The 16932-nt window shown below is 42.6% G+C and overlaps 1 protein-coding gene across 1 annotated transcript in view; it reads right to left on the bottom strand.

Moving 5' to 3' along the window:
• Positions 1 to 16932, bottom strand: part of MAGI1 (membrane associated guanylate kinase, WW and PDZ domain containing 1) — a 353741-nt gene that overhangs the window by 68168 nt on the left and 268641 nt on the right. The window contains exons 4-6 of the mRNA XM_010570894.1: positions 8580 to 8786; positions 5420 to 5630; positions 1813 to 1895 (exon numbers count right to left, since the gene is read on the bottom strand). Of these exons, the coding sequence (XP_010569196.1) occupies positions 1813 to 1895; positions 5420 to 5630; positions 8580 to 8786 (501 nt within the window). The remainder of the gene's footprint in view (positions 1 to 1812; positions 1896 to 5419; positions 5631 to 8579; positions 8787 to 16932) is intronic.

Genomic DNA, 16932 nt, shown 5'->3' with positions numbered 1-16932 from the left:
ATGAAGGGGTGTGGGGGAAGATGAAATTAGCTGATTCCAGGGACCTGACAAACAAAAATGCCACTACTCCGCAAAATTATACGTTTAATTACATACAAAAATACCAGCTGTACGTTTCTAATCCCAATAAAATAAATTATTCCCATGTTTGTTTTGTAATTGCTAAGAGGACAAGAGAAAGACTTTCCCTTCTGCGAGGAGACTTACAACTGTTTACCAGAGGAGCGCAGCCCCCGTTGTTGACTCATCCTACCGGCTGCTCCTTGCCCTGGCTCGGAGCACAGCGTGCGGCACGCTGACCCGCAGCGGCACGCACCGCTTGTTGGCATCGCCGGGGCTATCCATGTAGCGGGAGTCTTGCTGGTAGAGACAGCCAGGACAGAAGTTATGCTTCAGGGAAAACTACCCTCTGAAAGAGGAAAGCTTACGCTAAGACTTAGCAACCTCCTCTTTTAATTGCCAGCAATGCTTAGCTGCAAGGAGGAAGGAGCTTTGCCTGCGTATGCTGTTATTTAATTTTGCTCCAGTTCTGATTACCCACTGACATATCCATTTTTAGGCGCAGAGCAAGGCCTTCATTAATCCAGCTCCCTCCGCTCGCTCCTTAACAGATGATGCTAGTTGCTAAGGATCTGAAGCAGGCGTCAGCTCGGCGTGCTCGGTTTTTGCCTGGGCTTTGCACATCCATGTGGTTTAGGGGTACGTTGCATTGTCACTAGGAAGTTGGTGACCTGCTTCATCGCAATAGCAAAGGATGCGCAGGCCAATTCTCACATCCTGCAAAATCTCACACGTGAAAGGAAGCAGAGGTTGAAAAACTGCATGTGCAAAAATAGTAACAGCAGTTCTGGAGGCCAGATTTGAACCTACCAGTAAAAAGGGATTGAGTTGATTCTTTTCAGAAATAAAATCGTAATTCTTATTGAGCTGACTCACACCAGTGGGAGGTTAATCATGAAAACTGATTTTACAAGGAAAGCACCAACACTGACGAAGTAAATCCTTCCATTTTTAAGATATGTCTACCATAATAGCATTGTGTTAGCCAAATTTTGCATTAGAATACCATCACCTTTCCTGGTCAGTAGCTTGAAATTTCCATACAGGTTTTCCCAAACATTTAAGTTATTTTCATATGATTCCTTTTTTCTTCCAGCATCTCCTAAAGGATGCAGGGAAAGAACCTCCTTTAACAGTCCTGCATTTGGCTGCTCTAAATTGGACAGTGGCTTGCATTTCTAACATCTCAAGGAATACAAAATTACATCAGTGTAAATTTTCAGTGGCAAAAATCTACACTTTCAAATGGAATTTGTTTTCAGCAATCATAACACTAAGCAGACTGTCAGAATTTAATAGTAGAAGTGAAGCAATTGAGTTTTTTCTGCTCAAACAAGGAAATAACAACATAACTCTTTCAATTCATGTAAAGCAGGTGGTTGAAGCGTAACACAACGGAGCATGCAGAGACTCAAGTCGCTTTCCTCCTACACAGCAATCCAATGAGCAAACATGTTAGAAAGCTTTGAGTCTTGTTCAGCATCAGTGACTATTCAAATGCCTTTGCAAAAACACCGGCCTCTTACTTCTAGCACCTCTTTGATTTTTATTAAATGATCGGCCATCTCAATAGCTATTTGACATACACAGACAGTGATTTTACAACACAACAGATATTTTCTCTATGCACTTACTAATAAACCTTTTAAAAGTATTTCTGAACACAGATTATTGGAAAGGGGAAAAGGAAAGGAAGAAAGCCACCTAGAAATGAACGAACACATTATTATTTCACTATGTTCAGTCTCTTACCATCATCTTCACATTCTTCTAGAGGCTTCTGCTGTTTGTTCAGGCACCGTGGATCTAGCCAAGATGTTGTTTTTGTGTTATGGCTGGAAACCAAAAATGGAAATATGACCTTTGTTAATAAAGCAGAGCTGAAGTATCAGTGACATAAAAGTATATATCCTCTTTATTATTCAACAGACCTGAAGGCATAGTTTTGCTTCAGAAGAAACAGCATTACAATTTGATGTTTTGCAAACTAGTCTACCAAATCACAAGAATCTTGCATTGAAAACACAAAGGTGAAAAGTAAAAATATACAAATCAGCATTCCTGACTGGAATGACACATGTGACAGCTGCAATATTATACTATCAATTTCCAAACTTTTGTCTTTGGTAGTTTATTTCTTAATACCAGGAGCTGTCTCCGAGCCATTTGCCTCCTGACAAAAAGACAGAAGTTTCCCTTCCTCCCTAAACCACACAGTGGTCTTTGTTCCTACAGAAGACCTTTGACGTTTGTCTAGATTTGACCCAAGCATTAGTCAAACCCAAAATTTCCAGTGAAAACTTTTTAATTACACAAATAAAAATGTTCTGTCAAAGCCTTTGATGGAAGTCGAACAGCTTTACTTTCAACTCTTCCTTTCTACAAGTCCCCTGACAGTATCGCGATGCCAGTCCCAGCGGTGGAGGCTGCATAGTAAACAGGCTTAAAATACATTTTTCTAGAAATTATTTTCTCCCATCATTTCATTTGCATATGCAGACAATCTTGTAATATAACAACTCTTCTACAACCTGATGTCATCTTATGCATAACCTGCAAAGATATCCCTCCAGTCGCCGAGGTATCATTTATCTAGCTTAGCCTTTAACGCTGCTTAACAGTTTTAAGTTTCAATACCGTAGTAATGCTATTTACTGCTCCTCCAAGGTCTCAGAGAGGTTTACAAACTTGACCTTAGCCTCACAACAATCTCATGAAGCTGGAAATGCCGTAATGAGGGCTATGATCCCTGAGGAACTAACAACCGACCAGCAAACTTGTGTTTTACAGCGAGAAGAGGGGACTGCCCTGCTCCTAGGAAGCGAGTGTATAAATAAAAAGTCCTTGTTTTACACATCCTACTACCCAGCCCTCCCAAGGCAGGATGAGCAAATATGTTTAATCCTTTTGAGCAATTTAATCCTTCAGAGCAATTAATCGCCAACTAGAAAACTGAGTGGCAGAAATTCAGCAAGTCAGGCAAATTAACGGCAGTAAAGCAGAGGGGTTCTGCCAAATTATAAATAAGAAAGTCTGTAGTCTAGCTGAGAAAGAGGGCGGTGGGAGGAGAGCAATAGAATATTTGCATATTTCTTGCAACTTTGTCTCGCTAACCAAAGGCCTGTAACTGTAGTTTGTGGAGGCGCAGAAAATTTAGCTAAACACCATTCAGATCACACATTCAGAGGGACAGGATTGTGCTAGACCTGTAACATGCACAGATCTACAGGCAGGATAATGAGGGACTGGGATACTTTGGGTAATGAAAATCCCAATTAAAGCACCAGAGAAAAAGATCTCAAGAGCCAAATTGCTTCAGCTACAAGCCATCAGGATCGGTTATCCGACACGCAGCTCTGGCCCCACTGGACCTGTGCTGGTTCTGTGCAAGCAGCTCAGATGTTCCCATCCTGTTCCCTTCAGCACCCTGACTTGATAACCCAAAGCGCTATCGATGACGGTACAGACATCTGAGCCAGCTTGGGTCCACACAGCTCATTAGCTTGCTCTCTTAATTTGATACAAATCAAACTAAATTGTTTCTAGGCTGAGGGTGTCCTTAGAATTAATAGAACTGCAGTCATTCAGTGCTGTATCCACACTAACACGTTCTTGCACAAAATCACCCCCAATGTGTATGTATCCTCAAAATGGTCAATCTGCACTGCAGGGAAGGAAGCAGTTGGGAGTGCTACCAGATTTTCATGTCAGACAGACAGTTGTGTATGCAGGCTACGTTTTTCCACCGCATATATGATTCTCCTGCAAAAGGTCTAACAAATTATTTAAGGTGCTAGTCCTGCATTGCTAAGAGAACACACACACACAGGGAATATAGCAGCCATGGGGATGGGTTTGGGGGAAATTGGTGGCCACAGCAGAACCCCTAGCTGAAGCACGTGTAAGGAAGGACAGCAGGGGCCAACGTGGGGACAGAAAAAGGAGGAACTTGGGCAGCATTTAGCTCTCATCATCTGTCCTCCTCCAGGGGAGGAAAATGGCAGGCTGGATGGGCTATTACTCAGGCTGTGTTATATACATTAAAGCCAGAAAGCACGTCAAAGAATGAGGCACCCTGAGGACATAATGAGGGGCAGAATACTGTGCTTGGGATAATGAACACATTTCGGTTTCATCTGATATGCGGCTGATGAGAATTTGCATTGTGCCTTCTAGACTTTGGCTTACACTAGCGGGTTGGTGGAGCCTCTTCAGGTAATTAAAAGCGCCCTGGAAAATGGCCTTTTTTTACAGCAGCCCTCTCCCAGCTGGTGAAGAGCTGCTGCAGTGCTCTCAGTCCTCCCAGCTCCTGAGACCATCATCTCTGACGTGTTCCCGTGCCATTGCAGCCAAGGGAAAACCTGCTCTGATGAACCCTTCCTTGGTCCTGTCCAAAAGTCCCCTCTCCCGATGATGGAGCAGGACTGCTCCTCTTACTGCCCTAATCCAGCAAAATTCTCCGGAGTACCACAAGGGGCATTAGCAGAGGATGTTCTTCTGTACTCACTGGCCGCTGGCTTCTTCTACACAGTCGGAGGATCTCAGTTTCCAAGACTGCAGCAAACAGACCATCAAATCCAAAATCAATTCCTCACCCCCCTCCTCTACTTAGGCAGCTAAGGGCTTGAGTTTCAAAAGCTAATTGAATTTTAATGTCTAGCTAAACTCTGTGCAAGAAATCTCTTCCACTAACAGGTCCCATTTTATAAGTTACTCCTATCTCAATAAATCTAGACAAGTATAATTAGAGACTATTATTTATGGCATGAAAAAATCAATATCGTCATAAAACTGCTGACAGCACTCAGCTCTTAAGCAAAGACTGCAGAGCAGGAGGTACTTCTTTTCCAAACTTACTGTGCCTACTGTGCACTGAGCTGTGCCTTCTGCAAACCTCTGGAGCATGTTAACACGTTTGCTCTGACAAGAGGACAACACACGAAGTCCATTCCCTGGCTCTGCTACCGCCTCAGCATGTGACCGGAGGAATTCTCTCTGCTGCATTATGCACAGGGGTAGGCTCCAGAAGTGAAGTCTCAGCCTTTTCAATTAGGAGCTTTCATCCCACCCGTGAAAACAACTGGCCCATATTTTATAAGAGTCTGTTGCTTTTGTAACTACCCTCATAAAACAAGCAATTCCCTCTGCCTTTGAACTCAGGAGTAATTTGGATGTTAATCCAATCAGGAAATGCAAAACCCCTTCAGAAGCAGTAAAGAACTTGCAGCTCTGCAACATAACTCTATACACTAAATATTTAATACACACACATACACACACACAAAAAGCATCCATGGAGGTTTACTTATGCCCAGAGAGAGAGAGAGAGAGATGGAATTAGAACAAAAATGTGCTTTACTCTATAAAATAGACTTCTCCGTTCTCGGTGTAGGCCATCTCCCAGTTTTCCGGCAGAGGACCTAGGTTATCCTCGGCAGAAGGAGGTAGGTATTGAGGGAGGTTCTGAGATGGTTCCGTGGTGGGAACGTTGGTGTGGTTATCAATCGCAGACGGTGGGGCTGTCTCTCTTAGGATATGCGTATTATGCTCGTCTTGGTCACCAGACTCTGCTGTAGAATAAACAAGCACAAATAAAATTGAAAATCAGTCTTTTTCTCCTCCCATTTCCTTCTCCGGCTTTATCCTTACAGTTTTCCTCTCCTTGCTTTTTAATTTGCAAGGCACAGCAACAGATGAACCGAGGGCAGAGACTCTGCAGTCTTTTTGCCAGCAGGGACGAGCTTGCTTTGCCCACACACACTCTGCCAGCCAGACCCTCGCCAGCGCAAATCAGAAGCTGTGATCAGCTCCTGTGTTTGCTGTAATAGGCCCTGCTGAGGTACCAAAGTCTTCCAAGCTGTCTCAGGCCCCGGCTCACTGATGTAGAGAAGTTCAATGGGCTTCTGAGCAGGCTTACAGGTTCACTCCCGCAGTGCCAATTGTAGGATAGGGATTAGGAGAATTAAAATTTCCTGCTTGAAGAATGATCAAAAGGGGAGATTTTTACAAGTGCAGAAGGTAGCCAGAAGCTCAAAGTCAACAAGCTAATGGTGAACGTCTTTAGTGCAGTGGGTTTTTTTAAATTAAAAATTAAAATAAACGTCAGCACTACACCATGTGTCCACATGTTGCTGCTCACTAGTGCCTGTTCTAGCTGTCTGAGGAGGTTTATTCCACGGCTCATCACTGTATCTTTCTAGTCAAAGTCACTCAGGAGTATTTTATGATGTATCGGGCCGTTGTCCCTCTAAGGAAACATTTCTGATGCTTATATCTATGCAGTTTGGAGCTGAATCCATGAAACACTGCTGCTCATTCCCTCCACCCCTAATCACAGTAAATGCTCTCGGCAACCAGGTCTGTGTCCCCAACTCCTTCACAGAGAGGTTTTGGCAAAACCAGCCAAATTCTAAAATTATCCCTGTGTCTACCAAAGGGATTTCCTCTGTTTGGTTCTTGCAGGTGTTATAAAGCAATGGCAGTACTTCCAAATCTCCTGAGACCACCAGTCTCCGGTACAGCCAGCAGGCAACACACTCAGTAAAAGACAGAGAGATCAGTGGCACGCTCTGCGAAGTCCCCAAGCAGTGGGACTGAAAGGGCTTCACAGCCAAGACCTCACCTCCACTCTCCAGACTGGAAACCACGGACATCCTCAACTCACAGCCCACAGCCTTGGTTTTTTGGAGGGGCCCTTAACTACAGCTCCTGCATTATTTCTAGTCTGTGTGCTGCCATTACAAAATGACAAGATACTGAAAATAATAAACTAGGAGAAGAGGGAAGAAAAAGATGTAGACTATACCAGTACCCTCAGCCGCCTGCTTTCTAGCCTTCCTGGTGTTCGATATTTTTAGGTAGAAGCTGACAAGATAAAGAAGCATGAATGAATCATCGCCAGCTTAAGACTGCGAATGTAAACATGCCAAAGTCTGGAAAACACAAGTCACCAAGAGGTCTTCTAAGGAAGCAGGAGCATTTTAATATGGCTAGCACACTTACATGTGAAATAAGCATAAGGAATCACTTTGGTGTATGAGAAATAACTCTTTTCTTGATTCTGTGCCCATTTAATGGAGGCAAGGGGCCAGGGGGTGATAACGTTGTGACAAATGAGCTGCATCTTCCAGTATTTCATCTTGTGAAGGAAAACAAGGAAGAGAAACGATGCTCGAGTTAGTTCAGGGGCACCAAACTGAGACAGGCGGCAAGGAGGTCAAACAGCATCTCCCACCAGCTTCTTCCCAAAATCAGATCCTGTGACAAAGGGCTGAGGATGCTGCCATGTCACAACGTGTGAGAAACTACCCTCAGCGTGAAACTTTGTAAAGGAGCTAGTAAGCAGAGACAGAAACTCCAGCCTGGGAGGGATTAGGGCAGCCAGGAGTGATTTGGGTTGGAAATATGTAACAGGTAGCAGCCGAACAGAGCACAACCCTCAAAGCCATTTGACAGTTTGGCCCAGAGGGGGGCAAAACTAAATCTCAGCCTAAATCCTTTGAAAGCTCTATACAGATGGTAGAGCCAGGACTTTGGCAGGTAGGAACTGGCATGACGGCTCCTATGACTCACCAGAGGCTGGGAAGGAAAATTGTCGTGGTGGTAGGAAGCGACCAGAGGACAAAGGACCTAGTGCCGGTGATGGTGAGCACCTACAGCAAGCAGCTGTGAAAGGCGTGAAGGTGTGGATAATGCTGCTTGCTAAGTACCTACCTGAAAGGGAGCTAGGAAGATTAATTCAGTGCTTGAAACTGAGCTGAGGAAGTAACGCCCTAAGCGCTAACAAATACTAGGATTGCGGACATGAGGAAGAGCTCTTGCTCCACTGAGCTTCACAAACTTCCAGTTGATTTCTGTGGAAATTCAACTGATCCCCAATAGTATTTTGCTCTGAATCTGTCTGCACAGCACTTGACTTTAGATTGCAAAAGTTTCCAGTGATCTTTCAGCCAATGCTCGATGGTAGCCACGGTGGGACTGAGATCTGTGTTCAGCAGGACACGAGGCCTTCACAAAATAAAAGAGCTTACATCCATGCTTCAGACCCCATTCCTGCAGCAAGCAGCCCTCAATTTGCTGGAAGGTACCTTGGAGAAGAGGACCTAGTATTTTACATGACAGGTATCTCTAGATGCAAGGAAGGGAGAAGGACAGCAACCTATTTATGAAGGAGCAACAATTAATTTCAAATGTAATCCTGATTGAGCCATTTCATACTGTTTATAACTGTCAACCACAGCTCAACTCTTCCTTGAACTTTCTGGAACTAATGGATTTGAACTTCTCCCCATTTTTTTGTCATCCAGCAAAATCCCACAAGGCCTTTTTAGAAGATACAACTGTGCATGTGATTGTCCACAGCTGGACATCTGCCATTCAGGTGTTGTTGTCCAGTTCTGTCTGGGATTGACAGCTTTGCAGGAAACCCATTAAAAACAAAACAAAGAAAACCCAAAAATCCCCCTCCAGAAACCTTCCCCATGTATCCTAACTGGCAGACCACAATATTTTTGTTTTACCTGTGAAGCTACTGCTCATTTCAGGTACATCATCCTCTTCCTCATTCTCTGTATGCACTATGCCAGCATTTTGCATATCATTGTAAGACTTGGTTCGCTTTGGAGTCGACTGCTTGGAGCCAGACTGCAGGTTTTGCAAAGCATCGGTGGAAGTCACTTTCCCACTGAGGGGCTGGCTGGGAGGCTTGGGCGTTCCATAGTAGTTACCTAGGCAATAGAAACACATTTGCATCTTCAAAAGGGAAGAGTTTATAGCAGCAAGATTTCTATTTTATTTTGTTTTCAGTTCTACCGAAATCTCTCTCTCCCCACAAGTAATTAAATAAGCAAACTAACACATGCCATTCCCATTTGGGGGTGGGGGAGCATATTTCATTTCTAGAGCAGACACGGAAATATTTCTTGCCTTTTAAGTTATTCTTGTTGAATCTAAAAGGAGAAGCAATGGTTGCATTGTTTAGGTGCACTGAGCGTACAAGGGCTAAAACAAAAAGCAGTCATGGTGAATAGCAAAACTTCATCTAGTTACATCTGAATTTCAATTAGTAGCCTTTTTACATGTGTGCACCCACACAATGCTGTGGCAGATCTGGAGTGAGCCCTGCAGAAAATAAAAAATTCATGACTGCTATCACCCAGAGAAGTGATGAAAGGCTCGATGGCCTGCTTTAATATACAGGTTCTTTTAGGGTGGATGTTGCATTTAAAAAGCAAAAAGTATTCTCTCTCTAAAAGAAAACTTTGTCAAAGGAGAGAAAAGGAAAGGTACCACGTGGCACTGCTTTCTTCAAAGAGGAAACTCAGCAGTTGGGTCAACTTGGGTAGAAGTGAACAACCAGACCTTAAAGCAAAACTTGAAGGGACAAAGACGCACCCATAGTTATACAAACGCACAGCTCTTGGCAGCCATCACCAGATGTGATGCAAACAGTGCAAAGGGCTTGGGATGCTTCATTGTCATTTTAAGTGACCATGAAAGAAATACAGAATAAGTGCAGGTTCACTGATGCCAGAACCTTGGAGGTATTTCACTGTTCCTGTCTCACTTCACCTCAAACACCACAGCAGAGCTAGACTTGCCCTGAAACAGCTCCACAGGAACCTCAGGTCTCGAATCAGTTCCCGCAGCACTGGGCATTATAGGAATTCAGGCCTATTGCAAGGGGCATCTTTTACTTTTTATACAACGATCTGTGATATACAACAGTTTTACATAAAACTCTCCAAATTTTCCCTTTCAAGAATTGTTAATTTTCATTCACCACCTACAAATTCCAAGGATGAACTTAAAAATTCTCCCTATACTCTCTGACATGACAAAATATAAAGGATGCTCTCCCATATAGCTTTGTATAAACCCACATGGGGGTGCATGCATATAGCTGCAGCTGTGGCAGCAGCACAAAATTCTTCTCTAAAATACACATGTACATTTGATTACATTCTTCACCTATATCCATAGGCTATGTATAATCTGAAAGCTTTTTTTTTTTCAGTTTTTCAGTACATAATTACATTATGTATTTAATATCCATTCCCCAGAAAGTGTACATGCCTCTGTATTATCCCTGTTACACTAGATGGAAACCACATGCCAATGGCAGATTGTGCAAAGGCACTTTGGAACCTCATCTGTGCTAAAAAATTTTTTTCATTTATTTTTATACATATGCATGCGTATTTTTGTTGCAGAACTCAACACCATTCACACACCGAGATACGACACTGAGTTTAAAGTTAGCCAAGCAGCTCTGCCAAGCTCACCTGCCCCACTGCTGTGCTCAGGAGTTCCAGCTCACCCAGTGCATTTCATACTGCTCAGCCATCACACACTTGAGGTTCAAAATGGCATATCCTTATTTCAGTTTGGAAGTACTAGTTGTTTGTCTCAACTCCTGTTTAGCTGACTGAATTGCCTTTCCCATTAGATCATCTAAGTCCCTTACAACCCTGAAGCTGCGCGTGTTTTCAGATTTAGGGTAAGGTCACAAGGATCAGTGCATGTCCTAACACTGGCAGATCTCAACCTGTGAGTTTGGAAGGTCTCTGGACACATCAGGAGCAAGGGAGACCAGGAATCACCCTGGCTCAGGCTGGCAGAGTCCATTTGAGAAGACCACTTTGGACACACGTTGCTATCTTTCGCCCTCACTGCCTCCCAAGAGGAGAAAAAGTCCTTCTTACAGAGCTGAGGCTGAAGTCGGATAAGCTCCTATCTCCATGCACTTACAGCCGGAGTACTAGGACAGCAACACGTGCAGGTTTGTCTTAACAAGGTGTGTTTGAGCCTGTGTACAACATCGTGGATTCAGCTCCATAGGAGCAGCAACACTCCGAAATGCTTTCATCTTCTGTTCATCATTTCAGAATCTTAAATGTACATTGATGCATAATTTATAGGGAGAAGGAAATTACTTCTTCTGGAAAGAGTCTCTAATGGGGATGGAGGCTCCTAAGCAGGTTGCAGTCTCTGCTAGAGAAATGATTCTTATGCTCTATATACTGCAGGACTATTCTATATAAAAAGAGGAGGAACGGGGGAGAGAGAGTGCAAAGGGAAAAATACAAAGGTAGGTGGGCAGAAAAAGGATAATCTACACTGCTGCCATCCTATCCTCTTTGGCATTTCTCCCGAAGAATGCTGCTACTTTAGGGTTTGGGGGTTTGTTTGTTTTTCCAGACAAAACATATGTTTTCTAAGGATGTTAACTGCTAAGCAGCGAGAACCACAAGTGTGCCATATACATGAGAACAGCTTTTATTTATGGCACTGCACATCACTCTTTTGTGCAAAATTTCATTCAGGTCTGTTGTAAATGGTTAAATCTTTCTGCAATGGATGCAACAAAGTGAATGAAGGGGATATATAGATGTTGCTAGTGTGGATTTTTATTTCTCCTGGACAAGAACATAGCACAGATGTTACCATCCCTCCTCCAATTACAGAGAAATACATGATCATATCTTTGAGGTTTGCTCCTTTTCAGTTCCTCTAGCAACAAGCAAGGCTGGAGTTCCTAGCAGTCCATGGAGAGCTGTTCCTCAGCAGAAAAACAGGCTTCTCTAAAGTATTTCAGATTTGCTTACACCGAAATCATTAGTCACTTTTCAAACCAGCCATGGTTGTTGGTACTACTATTAGTGAATAATTATTTTCTACCAACACAGTGTGCTGCCTTAGAGCATCCTACAAGTATATATGAACACATACAAAGAATGAATATGAATTTGAAACTGAGCATGGCTCTGCTTGTGTGGATTTTGTTTTGCAGAATATGGGAAATGCAGCCACTGGGGCTGAACTTTTCTTTTTCCTCCACAGGAGGCAGATTCAGTCTGAGTCAATGTTCCAAAAAAATCACAGCTCTTCCTTCAGATTCACACAAGAACATACAGGTTTGGGAAACAACCCAGCTCATGATGAAAAACTGCAAAAGAAAGCTCCACGTGGGCCCAGGCGTGGGGGCAGACACACCATTAGGAGGGGCTGGCACTTAAAATTATCATCAAAACTCATGTTTAATCCTAGAAATTAGAAAGAGAAAATATTTACCCTGTGACTCAGAAATCCAAACGTGCACCATTAACAACTGACAGTGAACAGCCCAGCAAGAGTTTTAAAACACTCAGACTCGATATCATTTGTTCAAATTAAATCTGTCAATGTTTATGAAAAAACATACATTTAAAAATATGCTTTAACAGTGTTTTGTGAGCCACTTGTAAGTCTAAAGAAGGGGCTAACTTCATAGCCAGTGTAATTTGTACTGAATATCCAATCAGCTCTAATTATTAACAGCATGTTACATGTGCATACACAAGCATCTGTCATCCCAGAGGATCCCAAAACATTTTCTGAAGTCAGCACAGTAGTTATGGCAGGAGTCCCCGGGGTGCCGAGCTCAGGTGAAGCTCTGCAAAACTTCTGAGGACTGTGCCCCTAACGTGATGTCTCAAAGCTGGCAAAGAGCAGCCTGTCTCCCAGACGAAGGAGATTTCTTGATCAAGACAGCAGGAAAACCTCTACTTTTCTGTGGAAATGCCAGTTCTGAAGCAGCCAGCATGGCAGAAACGGCACTTTCCCATGACTGATTCCTACGGGAACCAGGCTTCTAAGCTTTACCCTCTTCGCAATCACATTTGGATCCTGCCTACAGCAACTGAATTAATAGCTAATAATGCATTCACTCAGCAGATGCACATACCATTAACTGAATTCCTTGTCATCACCTTTCACTAACCCTTATTTTATTCAGTCCCTTGGTGCTTACAACTTATTTAACCACAACCGAATTTTGATGGCAGCTTTTGCAGCCAAAGCCATGACTTAATCCATGCACTGTAAAGCACCACTCAGGAGAGTGCGCAAAAATAACAATAATAATGAAAAAAAAACAGAATAGCTATTTGGAATGAGTTGATTTCTTTTCATCTCCTTATCTCTAAGTGTTGGCAGCTTACACATTTTAGCATTGCGCACAGTAATTAGACTTCGGTAACAGCTAATGGCAACAATAAGACAAGTTCTCATCATCATAACACTTCTTCCTCTGCCAATTCAGGCAGTGATCATAATCACTGAAAGCAATCTACAGCAGCTTCTACCCTGTCCTGCAGCTTATTAATTAAAGCAATGCTGTCAGCAAAAAAACCTTTCTTTTTAAGTTTTAGAAACCTAGTGCTAATGGAAAATTTGTCTTATAGTTCAAAATAACAAAACATTCTTATTAAATATTCCCCTGTGGGTGGTAAATTCACAGACAACCTTCAGTTGTTTATGTGACCTGAAATTTGAAATATAATTCACAAAAATACACGAATTAGCTACCCTTAAGTAAAATAACTATGAATCTAATCCATAAAAACTTTTACCAATCACTATTCAATTCGATTCGAGTTGAAAGGAGTCCATCCATCCAAGATGCTGTTTCTGGGATGGGTAGAAATGCACAAGAACAGAGACACAATCTAAAAGGTTCTGAAGTGGAATGGATTCAAAAGTAGACGTTTCACCTTGCAGAGAGGGAAGATGAGCCCACGGAGACTGCTGGGCTGGGGACAGGGTGGCAGAGCTGACACGGAGAGGTGAAAGAAGGCAGAAGAGCTGTGTGCAAGGTCGAGCACGAGCTGGAGCATTAATCCTAATGGTACAACATCAATTGAAGAATGTGGTCCCAAACTGTGTATTTCAATTACTTCAACCTGTAGATGTTGGCTTTGCAGTAGCTATTCTCTTTTTTGGGGGAGGAGAATTTCTCTTGCTTTTCTGGTGCAAAGAGATTTAGGCCTGGGACTGGGAGTGCATTTGTCGCTCAGGAAAGGACTGAGAAGAGTTCTCGCAGTTCTGAATTTACTGACACCTACTGTGAGGCATAATTTTGCAATTATAAAAATCCCAAGAAACTCAAAACCCTCTGTGTAGCACAGAGGACCCTGCGCCCACAAGAAGTGCATCTGATCTTCAAAGCTACCACTCTGTGTTAACAAGGACTCCATTAACAGCTCACGTTTTAAAAAGCAGTTCATAGCTTACTATATTTATGCAAATGAGTATTTAGGGAAAGAGACTTGGAGATAAGCAGCAAAATTAAGCAAGGCTTCGACATGAAGACTTTAAAGGTAATTATTAATGTAATTGTTTTCTTTTCCGAAATGCAACTGCTCTTCTCTGCGCTGCACAAGGACCAAAACAATTGACCCTTAATTTTAGCAGAAGAGCTTCTGCTCATCTAATCCAGCAAGAGTGCTTGTGTCTGATTAGCACAGGATGAATTGATTCCTGGGAGCAGAGCTCCTGCTACAGTGTTTTGTCTGTTCTCTTCCCAGATCACATTCTGCTACAGATTTCTACATTTAGATGACAGATCTGGCTGCCGTCTGTGGGATTCACCTAGCTGCAACTGCACATTGATTAGCAATTGCCTTGAGGAAATTCAGAGTATCCAGGCAACCGGGAGGAGGCCGCAGATACAGCATCTGGATCGGAAGCAGAACATAGGCAACGAAACAGATCTCAGAGAAATTAACCTACAATATATGCAAATCCAATCTGCTTTAACTAGGAGATTCTCTGTCAATTTTTGCAGTTATTAATGGTGAGGTTAACTGAAAGATCAGTCTGCATTTCTCATTAAATTAGTCAAAATGTTACAATGTGTACATTTCAATTTATGTCTGAAATTTAACATACACTCCAATTAGTGTCCTTATAGGCAATGACAACATAGCAGAAAGTCACCTACAGATCAAATCAAGTCTCATTTATTCTGATTTCTCCTGTGTTGATATATCACTAGGTATTGCCACATGCTATTGTTAACATTCATGTACAGCTGCTTCCAAGCACATTTAATGCATGGAAAATCTCTAAACGAACCCCAAGATACTTAAAGTAACACATAAGCAGTAAGATCTTGGTAGTATGGGGCACGACATGGCTATGGAAGCTCAGGGTGTTTCCTGAGCTCCGCTGTATTATAGCAACTGTTATATCCATGTGCAAATAGATTTTTAAAGTTCATAGGGAACATAAATAAGTATGTGCTTGTGCATGGTATATACAGAGAACACAGGAGAAGCAGATGGAACACACCCTACCTAGCACAAGGCTGTAGGAATCAAGAAAATACCATGTTAAGCCGTTGCAATATGCAACTCTTCTTTTTGCAAATACTAAAATATTTATAAATATATATATACACACTGCCACCACGAGGATGTGTCCCATTAACACCGTGCCTCTCCGGAAGGCGGTGGCATGTGTATCGCAGCTCGCAGAGTGGGGCAAGCTCTGCACCGGCAGGGAAATGCCGTGGCTTCGGAGGCCGGGCTGCCTCTTGGCACAGAAGGGCTGCCCAGCTGCAAAGGAGCTGGATAACACCAGCGAGGAGTCGCCAGTTCTAGGGATGGTCCCGAGCACAGCCAGTACCAAGAAACAGTGCCAAAATGTGCCTGGCTGCCATCTATCAATGGACTACTACGAACAGCCTTCAACACATCAGAGTGTGGTTAAAGAGTAAGCAATGCCTTAAAATAACCTGAAATCTAACCTAGGAAAAAAGCATCTAAGTCACCATATCTTTTTTTGTCAGAGGTGTTTGGGAACAACCTTTTCCCACAAGGTTTGTGTTTTAAAAATGCATCAAAACCAGTGAAAAGCAGGACTGCTAATGAAGAATTTCAGACAGAGCTCACATTGAAAAACTTCTTATTGAAGGTGCACAGAGAGAAGTTAATCAGCAATGCCATAGGAAATTCAAAACCATTCTAAAACCCTATCAGATATTTCAATATTTGCTTTTAGAGAGAGTTACTCAGCTACCTCTTTAGCTGTTTGTAGAATGAAGCATTGTTACCAGATGACACTTCAGTTTAGCAGCACTCATGCTTAACACTGATAATCATGTACATACACAAGACTGTGTTGTCTTTTTTTCTTACTAGTGGTTTAGAAAAAATAACAGAAAAAAAAAAAAAAGCAAGCAAAGTCTAAAAGCCAAAGATAGAACAGGAACCTTTCTGCAGTACAAAGATGTTAATAAGTGGATATTTGACATGATACGTTGTAATAGTGCTAAAGGAGCCATTATGATTTATTGAGTCAATCTGCAGTATGGAGACAATAATAAGCGGATCTTATCTCATTAAGTGGAACATGTTGTTCTGCTGCATGGGCATCCCCAGCATCTGCCACCCTTACTCACCCAATCTTCCCGTCATGTTTTGCATGCCACAGACACAGCTCTCATTTCAAGGTTGTACCAAGTTGGTGAGACCCACAGGCTGCGAAGGCACCAGAAGACCAGCAAAGAAAATCCAGCCATTTTGCTAAAGCAGCTGGGGGAGCAGGGCTGCTGCAGAGAAACCCAAGGAGAGCTAGCACATCAGATAAATTAGGCTAAAGGCATCTTGATTTGAAGCATGTTGCTGAATACACCTCTCTACTTCAGCTGAAATTCTAACTGCACTATTAAGGTAATTTATTACACTCATTAAGTACCACAATCAGAGACCCTGTCTACAGTAGCTAGCTTTATACACTTTAAAAATGTTAGCAAGTCACCCCATTACATCTTAGTCATGAGACTAATGCAGATTACTTATTACTTCTCTTGGCAATCACATAACACTTGTCCTGAGAATGAAAGATGATGCCTTGACAATAATATGCTATAATGTAATAACCCTTCACATGCTATAAAGTGCAGCACTTTTTCTTTTGAGGATCACTAAGTGCTGGGCAGGCATTCATTAATACAGCCTCGCCAGACCCCGGTGACACAGCCATCCCCATTCAAAATTCAGCCACCATACTAATGTCCCCGTGCGTCTCTGCACAGCACCCATCTCCACT

The sequence above is a fragment of the Haliaeetus leucocephalus genome, unplaced genomic scaffold (assembly GCF_000737465.1).
Source record: "Haliaeetus leucocephalus isolate CR32 unplaced genomic scaffold, Haliaeetus_leucocephalus-4.0 Scaffold2, whole genome shotgun sequence".
NCBI lineage: Eukaryota > Metazoa > Chordata > Aves > Accipitriformes > Accipitridae > Haliaeetus > Haliaeetus leucocephalus.
This window is presented reverse-complemented; position numbering and strand designations above follow the sequence as displayed.